We start from the raw sequence: 14,195 nt of genomic DNA, 5'->3' as shown, positions 1-14,195 counted from the left end.
TCTGCTTGGTGTTGAATCTATTAAATGTGTTACTTCTATCAAAGACCTTGGTGTGATGCTAGATTCAAAACTCTTATTTTCAGATCACATTGAGTATATCTTTTTCAAAGCTATGAGACAATTGGGGTTTATTCTAAGAACTACCTATGTCTTCTCAAATCTTGATTGCTTAAAATCTGCTTATATGGCATATGTTAATAGTATTCTATCTTTTTGCTCGGTGGTTTGGAATCCTATATATCACATATACATTGACCGTTTGGAGTTGGTTCAGCGTCGTTTTGTTAGGTTTCTAGCTCATAAATTTCACTTACCTTGTTGTGAGTACTCGGTTGCTTGTACGGTTTGATTTCTCTGCCTCGCCGTAGATTTGTGAGGGACTTGTGTTTATTATATAAACTGGTTACCGGGCTTATTGATAATCCAGAACTCTTATCTTTAATTAGTTTTAATGCCCCGCAATATCGCACTCGCGAGTTTTTTGTTTGGAATACCTCCTTCGGCGTCTAATGCGTATACTAATTGCCTATCCTGCGCATATTAAATTGTTATAATAGTTTGCCAGTCGATTGATATAATTATTCTTTTGTGTCGTTTAACACGTTGACTGCCACGACAATTTTCAGGATTCCGGTCCAAAAAGACAAATTAATTTTATTATGTTATACTGTTATAAACTCTAAATTAGGGTTAATATAAATAATCAAAAAGCGTAGGGAATGTGTTTTTTAGAAAATAACGATCACACGAATTATCTCGTAGTTGGCTTCTGTTACAAAAAACTCTTCGCAGAAGCAAACTACGAGTTAATTCGTACATACCAAACACGTTTCGACTTGTCGCTTGATGCGTCTAACTTCGTCAGTAGAAAATCAGATATAGTGGAGTGCATTACGTTTTTACGTCTTTCTTGAGTGTGTATCTTTATAATTTTTATTTATAATTAATATTATTAATTAATTATAAATATCTCAATATGGATAAGAAACGACGGCGGACTGAAAAACAAGTTGATTTTTACGACAATCCCAGCGATTCACAATTGGACGAGGGTAGTAACGACAGTAGCGATTCCGAATTTTCTGAAAATTCAATGAACAGTGATTATGAAGTAGTCTCCGAAACTGAAGATAATAATGATGTGTCCGAAGCAAGCACATTAAGTACGGGTGACAATTTGTGGGCAGAAATTCCACAAAACCCTGAATTATTTATTTTCCAAGAAAACGTTGGTTTTAATTTGGATACGACAAATCTTACAGTGCAAACGCTGGTAGACTTATTTTTTTCGGAGGAGTTTCTTGCATTATTGGTTGAGCAAACTAATTTATACGCTAAGCAAGAAATTGCAAATCTTAAAAAGATAAAAAAATCTAACAGGGCGTCACAGTGGATAGATGTGTCAGAAATGAAAGTTTTTATTGCACTTTTGTTACAAATGGGCCCTTGTACATTTCCTTCAATAGAGCATTATTGGAGTAGAAATAAACTATATAATGTAATGTTTTGGCGATCGCATATGAGTCGAAATAGATTTCAATTGCTACTGCGTTATTTTCACTTAGTTGATAACCCAGTACCATCTTCTGATAGATTATATAAGGTAAGACCTATACTAAATCATTTCAATGATATTATGAGCCAAAACTACGTGCCAAATAAAAATATTTGTATTGATGAATCAATGCTGCTATGGCGTGGAAGATTATATTTTCGCCAATACATAAAAAATAAAAAACATAAATATGGTATCAAACTGTATAAATTATGCGAGTCCGATGAAAATAAGAATTTATAGCGGAAAATCTGAGAAAACTAACAATAATTTAGGTCACACAACTGATATAGTCTTACATTTAGCTGAAGATTATCTCGATAAGGGATATACACTACACATGGACAATTTTTATAATTCTGTTACACTTACAAAATTACTGACAACCCGAAAAACGTATGTATGTGGAACTTTACGAAAGAACCGAAAGGAGAATCCCCAAGATGTGATAAATCGAAAGCTGAAAAAAGGGGAAGTTACATGGCAGCGAAACGGTCCCATTACTGTATGTAAATGGAAAGACAAACGAGAAGTCTTGACTATTTCAAACATGCATGTTGTTGAAATGATGGAGGTATCCAATCGCAATGGTAAACTTCCGACGAAACCAAATATAATTCGAGATTATAATAAAGGAATGTCTGGTATTGATCGATCAGATCAAATGCTGGCTTACTACACATGCCTAAGAAAAACTATTAGGTGGCCTAAAAAGGTTGCTTTACACATTATAGAAATATATATACACAATGCGCATAAAATATTTCAAAAAATAACTGCATCTAAAATAAAACTAATAAAATTTAGGGAAGAATTTGTCATTGCGTTGATGGGAGAACAGTTTCAACTAGTTGCGGAGAAAATAAGATTGCAAAATCTTCATTATTTGGAGTGTATTCCACCCAGCGAGAAAAAATAGAGACCCACAAAGCCATGTCGAATTTGTACTCAGGCTAAACAACGCCGAGAAACGCGTTATTTCTGCCCAGTTTGTGCAGAGAAACCAGCCCTTTGTGTGGAAGATTGTTTCAAAAAGTATCATAAACAATAAACGTATTATTTTGTATAAAGACAATAATGATTTTGTATAAATCAGATAGTACTATATTTTCTGTTCATGGAAACATTTGTTTTTTTAAAATATAATGCTAACTGTACGGCTATGGAAAATAAACAAACTACGAGATAACTCGTACTTGGCGTCCTAGGCCAGAACGTACACTACGAGTTATATCGTAGTTGGCAGTCAACGTGTTAAAAAGAAATGTATGTTGCTTCCCAACATTGACTGAAATTTTGAGTTGAAATTTACTTTTAGTTGTTGCTTTTGGATTGTATTTTTGTTTTTTTTTCTTTCATGTCTGTTTAACTTTATAATTTAGGACTTATTATGTTATATCTGTATTTTGCTTGTAAGTTTAGTGGATGCTTTATTGGGTTAACCTGTCTGCATCCCGAAACGAATAAATAAATAATAAATGTTCTCTTTGGAAGAAAAAAGGACTGAACTGCCACTGATGATGAGTTTCTAGTATTGCATGAGGATTTTCATCACTCAAAATGTGCGAATTATGAATATTAAAAATTCCGTTTTGAGTAAATTTTGCTGTTGTTGAGTAAACACAATGTTTATGGAATGTCAACGTTTAGTACCACTTCCTGTAAAAAGTTTAAGTTATAATGTGGTAAAAATGAAAATAAAAATCAACTAGTAATAATTTCTAGTTAATGTTTTCTTTTTATTAATAAAAAACATTTGTTACATCATATAACCAGATTAAAAACAAGCAAGAATTTGATAACAATACGAATATCTTTTTTACCTACGAAAAAAATGAATAGAAAAATGTCACTAAATATTTCTCTAATATCTTATTAAAGAAAAAAACTAGAATAATCTGTGTGTATTTTGATTATAAAAAAAAACTCAATACAATAAATATTGCAACGTTCACACTACCATTTATATAAATATCGAATAAATAAAAACGTCTATCTACCTAATAACTTGTTTTTAAACAGTGCATTAAGAACAGGCCGTTGGAACAAAAAAATTGGGGAACAAAATGCAAATGAGGCCATTAACAAAGTGTTTGAAAACGAAAATAAGAGAATGGGGACGGGCCGAATTTCCAAGTTCCGTGGTCCGATTGGGCTCGGAAGAGGTCAAAAGTCTCGAATATAATGGACGATCGGACCGACGGAACGGAGTAGTTTTTATTTCGATTTAAATCCTTAAAAATTAATTAATTAGTCGATCGATTAACAAACGGTCAACAGGTGTTCGAAAGTTCTCATCATTCCTTTTTTTAAACATCTTTTATATTTTAAGCGTTTTTACGAAAATACTCTGTATTGTTTTCTTTTTTTTTTTTAATTTTCTTTTTAGCGTTCGAGGCCCTCGGCTTTATCATTACAATAAACACTAGGGAAAATTATGGACAACGGAAAGAATTGTGTTGCTTTTGGACACTTTCTTTCAGAAATCAGTGTTAAATATACTTGAGGTACAACATGTATATATAATTATAATAATTTATGTTTAATTAATAGATATATCTATGTTTATTGTATATTTGGTGACTATAAATCCTTTGTTTGAGAACACAACTTATAGTCACAAAATTTAATTAATAGGACATGGATTATTTTATGCTTTTTTCTTACTTTTTGATCAGATTAGAATAAAAAAAATAACTTTTAATCCAACCTGAACATTAGACATTTCAGTGTTTTTTGTATCAGAACTTTAATACTCAATAAAAATATTACAGCAATTTTTTTAAAACACCTCCTATATTTAAGTAGATATTTTATTGGCAAAAAGCTCATCTATTTCATTTATCTTTATCTCGGTAATATCAATTACAATTAATGATTACTTAACCTTACCCACATTTTTTTTAGAATATTCCAAAGACGTTCACTGTTTCTCATTCTTATCACTAAACATTCTCTTTTTAATCAATATAAATTACTCTATAACTGTAAAATATAGCCATTTTAAATAATATATCAGTTTCTAATTTTATTTCTTTGTTAATATTATGTTTAAATGCATTAGATTCACTAGTAAAGTTAAAAAAAAATCTTCCACCTTTTTTTGGATATGTTAAAAACATCAAAACATTTTAAAAACATACTCAAAGGGATCCACACTTGTGAGTACCCCTTATCTCTTAGAATAGTTAAAATCATAAAAATATCACATCTAAGAAATGAAGATAAAAAGTTACCGTCACCGAACAAAATAAAAATTGCTTAAAAAATTAATTTTTTTGGTGTTCTTTGCCGCCTATAGTTTGAAAAAGGTGGTAATGAACGCGATGACATATACCATAGGACGGCGCCTCGGCTAGAACATGTCACGATTTGAACGACTTGGACGTTGAAGACCGCGAACTCCACCTTGTCGACGGACATTACGTAACTCACTAGCCACTTCTAATTCTTCAAGACGCTGCGTTAGGCTTAATTTCTGTTGGACGGCAAGCCGTAACAGCTGATTGAGCGTTTTCTTTTCATCCTCAGCTGCCGATAATTGTTGTTGTAACTCGTCTACTTGCGTTACATATTCTTCACAACGTGCTGCAAACATTGCTCTTAAACCTAAAAATAAAAATTGACACAAATTAAATTTGACAAAAACTTATTTTGTTTTTTAATTTTGTTTAGATACAATTTTTTTATGAGACAAAATTGAGCACATTTGAGCCAATAACAAAATGTAAATTGTTTTACTTGAAAATGTAGCTGCGTCTTCTTTTAATAATCTCAATTCATTCCTCAATTTCATCATTGTTTCCGAAACTATGGTCTTTTCATTTTCATATTTCGATTTCAAATTGGTTAAAGCAACTTCTGCGGTATTTTTGTTGGATTTGAGGACGGTACGAAGTGTAGCGATTTGTTCACGTTTCGTCGAAAGGAGACTCTTCAAACGAATCACTTGTTCTTGGAGGTCAGCTATTTCCGTTTCACTACTATCTTCTTTATTACCTAAAAAAACTTTTTTTTTTAAGAAATTAACCAATTTTTTAATGAAAACACACCTTCATAATCACTCTTATGGGTTCCTTTAACTTTAGATTGTTCGATAGTACTTTCAATGGCTGTTCTTAAATGCTTTATTTGATCAACAACCGTTCCAACGTGTTTTGCAAGAACAGTTGTATCATTTAAACATTCTAAATCATTCAATGGAATATCTGATCTTAATCGACTTCTAAGCACTTCTAATTTTGAGAGTTCTCCAATTTGTGGCGCATTTTCAATTACTAAAAAAATGTATATAAAAATTAACTAAAATTTAAGACTTAGGTCTAGACTTAAGACTAAGCACGAACGTTTCTATACTCTATTTTTTAATTCGGAGGAGTAAAATGAAAAGTCACGTTTACACAGTGTAATGATCAAAGCTAATCCTTGGCGGGGTTTTTAAAACCAGGGAGCATTTTAAGTAAACTGTAGTTATTTTGCCGCCAGGCTGATGCCCGTTTGCACCGCAATAGTTAAGCGTCGCTTTACGCTAAGCTTTCCTTAAATTTTTAAATCGGTTTGCACCGTTGTTTAAGCTACGCTTATTCTCAGCTTAATTTAAGCGTTCAATGTTCGGAGTTTACCGGTTAAGCGTAGCTTTAAATTACGTGAAAAAATTTATTTGTCATTGTGTGACGTGAAAATTGTGAAAACATGGATATTTTTGACGACGATGAAGATATGTTTAGAAATGATGCAGAAATATTAGAAATTGTTGATTATGGATTTCCTAAACGGATATATCTACGGCGCAATCATTTTGAAGATTTGGATAACCTTACATTTTTTCAACGATTTCGTTTAACAAAGAATACTGTTTTAAACATTTTACCACTAATTGAAGAAAAGCTTGAATATCCTACAGACATGTACGTAAAATATTATGTAAATAATAAATATGTAATTAATTATTGATTCTTTTTGTAGAAATAACGAAGTTTTTATGCTACAGGTGGACATTTGTCAACCATATCAGATTTTATGGGGACTCATGTTTCTACATCATCAAGAATTATTAAAAATGTTTCAATTGCATTAGCTAGTCTATCTCATGCTTACATAAAAATGCCAACAGAAAATAATATTCAAAAAATACAAAGAGATTTTTATAACATTGCATTATTTCCAAGTATTGTAGGATGCATTGATGGCACCCACATAAAGATACAATCTCCAGGTATATTGACATAATTCAATAAAAAAGAACCTTAACTAAATAAATAAATAATATATTCTAGGAGGAGAAGATGGTGAGATATTCAGAAACAGGAAAGGCTATTTTTCTATAAATGTCCAAGTTGTGGGAGATTCTGACCTTAAGGTGCAAGATATTGTAGCACGATGGCCAGGATTGATTGGATGTTCTTCCACATTCTGAATAAAGTCACTATCAAATTCATTTTGGAACCCGTACAACGTTTTCTTGTTGACTAGGGACAACAATAAACCGTCGTCGGGTTCAATAATCGTGAATTGTTTTCCTCCGCCTGTTGTGTATATGTGTTTTCTTTCTTCTGCTACTTTCTTTCTTAATATTTTTTTTTGATTTTCATAATACTTTTTCAACGAATCAACGCTTCTATAACATAAATTTGGCTACTGACTGTTAAATTCGTCAGCAATAACTTTCCAAATACTTAATTTTTGTTCCGCAGACACACAGTCTGTTTTTCTGTTTTCGACAATGTTTTTGTAACTGGAAACTATTGATAATAGTACTTCCTTTTCGCGGCAACTATAATTAAGAGAACGCATTCTCTTTTTCTTTTCCACGTCCATTCTTATTCGGAGTTGTAAAAAGTACAAATTTCGCACACTAACTTTGAAATGTCAAAACCAATTATTAAAAAAAGATTATCGGTAATACAGTTTCCCATTTTCACCGATTCAGTGCGTTGTTGCCGAGTTTATTTTTGCTTTACTAAACTTTCTTAAATATATTGCGGTGCAACGGATTACATTTAAAGCTTGGCTTAAAAATTAAGGGACGCTTAGTTAAGCAAAGCTTAACTCAAAAACGGTGCAAACGGGCATGAGGGGATTATTATAACTTTAGCCCTTTAAAAGTTCAGGGCAAATGTTTAGGGCAAACGCAATTACACAGTATATGTTTAGCCGTTTCTGACTCGTCGTTGCAAAGTCCACAAGTTTGATCCTCAGCTTGTCCAATGTGGAAGAGGTAGTATTTTAGGAGAGCATGGCCGGTCAGAACAAGCAGCGACATTATATCCCCTTTGCTGAGGCATAAAATCATCTCCCAACTATTGATTACTTATTTTAAGTGGCTTTTTTGAAACCCACAATCGGGTTGGGGAAAAAAAAAGGTGTTTTCGCTGCCTCTTTGGCCAGCTTGTCCAGCATTATCGATGCTCCTTTCTGTTTGAAACATGGTTATGTCCGAGCTGAGGGATAATTTAATGAGACTATTTGATCCACCAATACTTACTCCAGATCCAACTGTCTTTGAATCATCAGCATATCAGGCAAGGGTTCCTCTTTTAGTGTGAAGGAATGTCGGTTTTCTTTTGAGCCCCAATTATAGCGTGAAGGAATGTTATGGTAGGTCAGTTTTGTTTTGGTACCCTAATTATAGCGTGAAGGAATGTCGGCTTTCTTTTGAACCCAAATTATAGCGTGAAGAAACTCCAATTATAGCGTGAAGGAATGTTAGGATAGGTCAGTTTTGTTTTGGTATTCTAATTATAGCGTGAAGGAATGTCGGTTTTCTTTTGAACCCATATTATAGCGTGAAGAAACTCCTATTATAGCGTGAAGGAATGTTAGGATAGGTTAGTTTTGTTTTGAAACCCTAATTATAGCATGAAGGAATGTCGGCTTTCTTTTGAACCCTAATTATAGCGTGAAGGAATGTCGGTTTTCTTTTGAACCCAAATTATAGCGTGAAGAAACTCCAATTATAGCGTGAAGGAATGTTAGGATAGGTCAGTTTTGTTTTGGTATTCTAATTATAGCGTGAAGGAATGTTAGGATAGGTCAGTTTTGTTTTGGTATTCTAATTATAGCGTGAAGGAATGTCGGTTTTCTTTTGAACCCATATTATAGCGTGAAGAAACTCCAATTATAGCGTGAAGGAATGTTAGGATAGGTCAGTTTTGTTTTGGTATTCTAATTATAGCGTGAAGGAATGTCGGTTTTCTTTTGAACCCATATTATAGCGTGAAGAAACTCCTATTATAGCGTGAAGGAATGTTAGGATAGGTTAGTTTTGTTTTGAAACCCTAATTATAGCATGAAGGAATGTCGGCTTTCTTTTGAACCCTAATTATAGCGTGAAGGAATGTCGGTTTTCTTTTGAACCCAAATTATAGCGTGAAGAAACTCCAATTATAGCGTGAAGGAATGTTAGGATAGGTCAGTTTTGTTTTGGTATTCTAATTATAGCGTGAAGGAATGTTAGGATAGGTCAGTTTTGTTTTGGTATTCTAATTATAGCGTGAAGGAATGTCGGTTTTCTTTTGAACCCATATTATAGCGTGAAGAAACTCCTATTATAGCGTGAAGGAATGTTAGGATAGGTTAGTTTTGTTTTGAAACCCTAATTATAGCATGAAGGAATGTCGGCTTTCTTTTGAACCCTAATTATAGCGTGAAGGAATGTCGGTTTTCTTTTGAACCCAAATTAAAGCGTGAAGAAACTCCTATTATAGCGTGAAGGAATGTCGGCTTTCTTTTGAACTCAAATTATAGCGTGAAGAAACTCAAATTATAGCGTGAAGAAACTCCAATTATAGCGTGAAGGAATGTTAGGATAGGTTAGTTTTGTTTTGAAGCCCTAATTATAGCGTGAAGGAATGTCGGTTTTCTTTTGAACCCAAATTATAGCGTGAAGAAACTCCAATTATGGCGTGAAGGAATGTTAGGATAGGTTAGTTTTGTTTTGAAGCCCTAATTATAGCGTGAAGGAATGTCGGTTTTCTTTTGAACCCAAATTATAGCGTGAAGAAACTCCAATTATAGCGTGAAGGAATGTTAGGATAGGTTAGTTTTATTTTGAAACCCTAATTATAGCGCGACGGAATGTCGGTTTTCTTTTGAACCCCAATTATAGCGTGAAGGAATGTCGGTTTTCTTTTGAACCCAAATTATAGCGTGAAGAAACTCCAATTAGGATAATTCCTTCCAAGGAACATGAGGCAAATCTGGTTTGCCATAATGCCTTTTTTCCTCACCTTGACTATACTTAGGTTATATCTATAATAAACTCACAGTCAATAGATTTAGTTGGATTGGTTTGAAATCCTGATGCATTATCAATTGAATCAGATGTTTTGAAAAGTCATCTTTGATGTCATTTTACAAAATGTATTAATTGCAGCGAGCAAAGTAATTGAAGAATATGTCTTATAATAAACCAAAAATTAAGCATGCAAGCCTATCCAAGAGATTCAAAAGATGTTAGGTTGGAAGCAAACATAATTTGCGTTTCAGAAACATTTCTGATACATATTATTGAAACTTGAAATGTTTCTTCCACATATTTCTGAAACATAGTTGAAACGTGTCTGAAACTGCTAATGTCCGGCCCTTTTAATGTTTCATTGAAACGTTTCCGCAACATACAGGTGACAATTACGGTACATTTCTGAAATATAAATACGTTTACGAACCTACGAAAATGTCTCCTAGAGATATTCAGCTTTATTTTTTTTCTTTCCATCTTATCTCACACCACACGAATGTAGAACTATATAACTATATAATTTTATATGATTGCAGGAGAAAAACAGCCAAATTTAGCGGAAATCGCGATCAACACCTTTTTTAAGTAAATAAGTGGCAAATAAACACTCCACAACATTTTTTATGCACCTTTTCTTTTTGAATAACGAAAGTTCAAACGTCAGTGTGACATATCTATTTCAAAACATGATAAAACAAAACTAGACTGTTAATTTTGCCAACTTGTTACCCTTTTTGTTTCCTTTTTTTTTATCCTTTCCAATTTTCTTTCTTTTATTTAATTCTATTTAGAGATGCAAAGTTTTTTTTTATTTGTAGAGAATATGTTCTTTTTTTTTACAGTAACGATTTTCATGGCGGTGCAGAATCCTATTTTTCTTTATTTTTTTTTAATTATTCAATTTAGTTAGTCTATCGTTTCTCTAATTCAGTTCTTTTCACTTTTCAATTTCATTTATTTAATTTTATTAGAATTTTAAATTAAAGTTTCACAAATTTCACATAGTAATTTTTAATAAACAAATTTATTCTGAACATATTTTGATTTTGTTGGTACCAGATGTGACGTTAAGTTCACATTTTTTTTATTCAAGTTTTGTTTATTCAAGTCAGTCGTTAAAGACATATCTAGTGAACTTGTTGCCAAAATTTTTGAGTTTTGTGATTTAACTTTTGGATTATTTTGGACATATCCGCTGTTAGCGAAGTCATCACGAAGATATTCATTTTATTTATAATTCCTGAAGGAATATAAATTTACGGAGTTAATTATTTTAACGAAAATTAAACAGTTTTTTTTTACTGACTAAGTTTAGTTTTTTCGGAGGTAAGTTTCATCTAGTTTTTTTTTAACTTTTATTAAAGTCATTTAATTTATCTTTAATCCATTTACATTTGATCAAATTTAAATATTTTTTTTTTTGCTTAATTAAATCTAATACATCGTTTTCGATTTTCTTTCCACTTTAGGCTTTTAATTTTGGGGTAATTCATATCCTATTTAAAAGGAGCAAAAATTAGACAGTTTGTGAAACCTAAGATCTAAGCCATTGCAATAATCATTGTCCTTTCACGAAGAAGGATTACTGCTATTGCTGTGGAGATCGTCCCTGGAGGATATTAGTTTTTTTTTGGAAACCACATCGTCAACAAAATTTCAAGGTCAGAACGTATCAATTTTCTTTTTAAATCAACGATTTTTGTAGGGAAACGAACATATTTTTTTTGTTGTTCAAAAGTTTTATAAGAAAATGTAAAATCAATCATTAAGTTTATTAAGGGCGAATCATTAAGTTTCGCGATATTTTTGTTTCCCATTTTATCTCTTATAAAAAGAATTTGATTTGTGATTTTTTTTTATCTTTCATATTAACTTTATTTATTTTTTTTTTGTGTTACCTTTGCATCTCTTGAATAGAATTGTTTATATCGTTATTTTGATTTTAAATTTCCTTTTCCCTCTCTTTTTCCAACAACCCACTTCACCATAAGTGTGGATCAAGGGATTTCAATGGTGTGGCGCCAAATAAATGAACCCTGAACTAGCCGAGGTCCCCTTGACCTCATATTATTTAGATTGGGAATTAGGAATCAATTTATTTTTGTTTTGTATCTTCTTTTCTCAATTTGTTTTGAAGGCGTAACAAACTTTATAACAATTTGACAGATATTATAGAAAAAAAAAATCAAAAATGAACTATACACCGTTTCTGCGTCTAAAGAGCCACAGCTAAACTCAAAACTTTCTAGTTTTAGAACTAACACAAGACCTAGAACTAGAAAACTGTAATTTTTGCTTAAAACTGACCAATAGCAACCCTTCTTTTTGGCACTTCAATTTAAAAAAAACCTCCTCCGAATTAAAAAATAGAGTATCTAGATAAAATTTAGTGCATGACGTTTTTATACTTACTAGGAGTAACCAATTTTTCATGTTCTAAAACCACTCTATCAGGAGTTTGGCCATTAACCGTACAAACGTGATGATACAATTGCGCTAATTCCTCAGTAACAATTTGCAGATTATTTTGGGTTTCATCAAGGGAAGTTCCCGCGTCACTAGCAAATTCTTTAAGTAGTTTCAAATCGCTCTCTAAATCCAAAGATTTCTGTTCGGTATCTAAAACCTTATTTTTCAAATTGGTAATTTCCGTCCTTAATTGTTGGGTAGCATCTGGCGAGCTAGTAATTTTTTCTAAATCTTTCAAATCTTGTCGTAATTGTTCAATTTCCTTCGCGGATAATTTGAACCATTGCTGATATTGACTTATTAGTAAATTCGCTTTTTCTTTAGATGATGTAATGTTCTTGTCGTAATTATGGTTCAAATATTGAAGTGAATCTACATGAGCGCTTAATAAAGATAAACGAGATAAGAAATGTTGTAGTTCTCCTTGGCTACGTTCAACGTTAGCTTGGGAATCCCTCAAGTTTTGGGTTAACCCTATTTTTTCTTTTTCTAATTGTTCTAGTTGTTTTTCTAATTTTCTTAATTCGTTTAGGTGGACTTCTGAGAATAAATCTACTTGTTTTCCATCGGGTGATGCTAAATCTTGACCAGATCCATCAGAAAGACTAGCTTCAATACGTTTTAATCCTGGGATATCATCTTCTCCATCAGAACCTAAACCTTCTTCATTATTTATTCCTCTTATACTATATGCCAAATTGCTTATATTATAAAAGGATTCTCTGTTTATGTGTTGATCTAATTCTTTTTTTAATGCATATTTTGCTTCACGTTCTGATTGCAAACTTTCCAAAGCTTCTTCCATATGTTTTTCAGCGATTTTTCTTAAATGGGTTAATTCCTCTACTTGTGAATTCAAAATTTCCATTTCTTCTTGCAATCGTCTTATTTCATGCTTTAAACTTTCAAATTCAACTTGGGAACTTCTCAACATAGACACCTGTTTTTGTAAAACGATATTTTCTTCTTCTAATTCAGCATAATCAGTAATTAATCTGGTTTCTCTATACTTTATTTCTCTTAATTCTGTTCGTAGCTTTTTACACTCCATATTTCGATCTTCTTTATCTTTTCCAATGTCTGCATTTTCTTGAAGCATTCGATCACGCTCAGTCGTTACACGATCTAATTCATGTCGGAGTTGTTTTACTTCATTTTCTAAGTCGATTATTTGAGAATTAAGGGATGTTTCTCTAGCTGCCGATTCGGATAGTAAAGATTCTTCAGTTTCAATGCCAGTTTTTGTTGTCTCTCTATGACTAGTTTGAAATTTTGCCAATGCCTGTTATTAACAAATTTAATCAAAAATTAAGGTTATTTAAAATCCAAATTGTCAAAAACGCAGTAGTACCAACAAAAACTCCCTATAATTGATAATCAAAATTAATGAACCTGTAGTTTGTTTATTGAAGTCAACAAATTTGGTTTGAATGAAAAAATTGCAATTAACGCTAATTGAATAAGTACCCCTTATTTAATAAAGCAAAATACAACATGGAAAATAATTTTACTAACCTCTTGTGTAATTTGTAACTCATGTTTGGAGCTTTCATAAAGGACTTCCAATTCTTCGCACTTTTGTTGTAAAATACCTTTATCTTCGAGTAAAACCAATCCATATTGAGCCGACTGAACCTTTTCACTACTGGCTTGGTCCAATTCGCGAGTTAACCTTTCGATTTCGCCCTTTAATATATCGATTTCCGTGCTAGCTGCCATTTTCGAAACGATCCCAATCTATTTATCCGAGTCGTAAAATGCTCGAGTTCACGGCACCACCATCCCGCCCCTCGATATATAATTAATCTGGTTATGCTTAAAAATACCAGTTAAGTCACGGTAATGACATTTGCTTCGTTCGTTTTTTAGTGCATTTGCATATCGTTACGTTGGCAACGACATCAATCTGACAGCGAAAAGGGCGCGCGATTT

General features: G+C 32.3%; 1 protein-coding gene across 1 annotated transcript; it reads right to left on the bottom strand.

Annotated features, from left to right (window-relative positions):
* Window positions 1-4,350: 4,350 nt before the first annotated feature.
* On the bottom strand, window positions 4,351-14,143 carry LOC111415219 (protein bicaudal D). The gene is made up of 5 exons (XM_023046782.2): window positions 13,779-14,143; window positions 12,207-13,545; window positions 5,608-5,832; window positions 5,297-5,554; window positions 4,351-5,164 (listed from the first exon to the last, which is right to left on the bottom strand). The coding sequence occupies exons 1-5, from the start codon at window positions 13,980-13,982 to the stop codon at window positions 4,911-4,913; spliced, it is 2,280 nt and encodes a 759-aa protein (XP_022902550.1). The 5' UTR covers window positions 13,983-14,143; the 3' UTR covers window positions 4,351-4,910.
* Window positions 14,144-14,195: the final 52 nt, after the last annotated feature.

Source organism: Onthophagus taurus, chromosome 7, assembly GCF_036711975.1.
Source record: "Onthophagus taurus isolate NC chromosome 7, IU_Otau_3.0, whole genome shotgun sequence".
Classification (NCBI taxonomy): domain Eukaryota; kingdom Metazoa; phylum Arthropoda; class Insecta; order Coleoptera; family Scarabaeidae; genus Onthophagus; species Onthophagus taurus.
Note: the sequence above shows the minus strand (reverse complement) of the source record. Positions and strands in the feature narration are given on the sequence as shown.

Bases quoted from the DNA above. Each gene is read 5' to 3' on its own strand.
- LOC111415219 (XM_023046782.2), bottom strand. From the start codon at position 13,982: ATGGCAGCTAGCACGGAAATCGATATATTAAAGGGCGAAATCGAAAGG. The intron at 13,546-13,778 runs GTTAGTAAAATT...TGTTAATAACAG, and splicing joins AGTTACAAATTACACAAGAG to GCATTGGCAAAATTTCAAAC. The intron at 5,165-5,296 runs GTAAAACAATTT...TTTTATTTTTAG, and splicing joins AGACGCAGCTACATTTTCAA to GTTTAAGAGCAATGTTTGCA.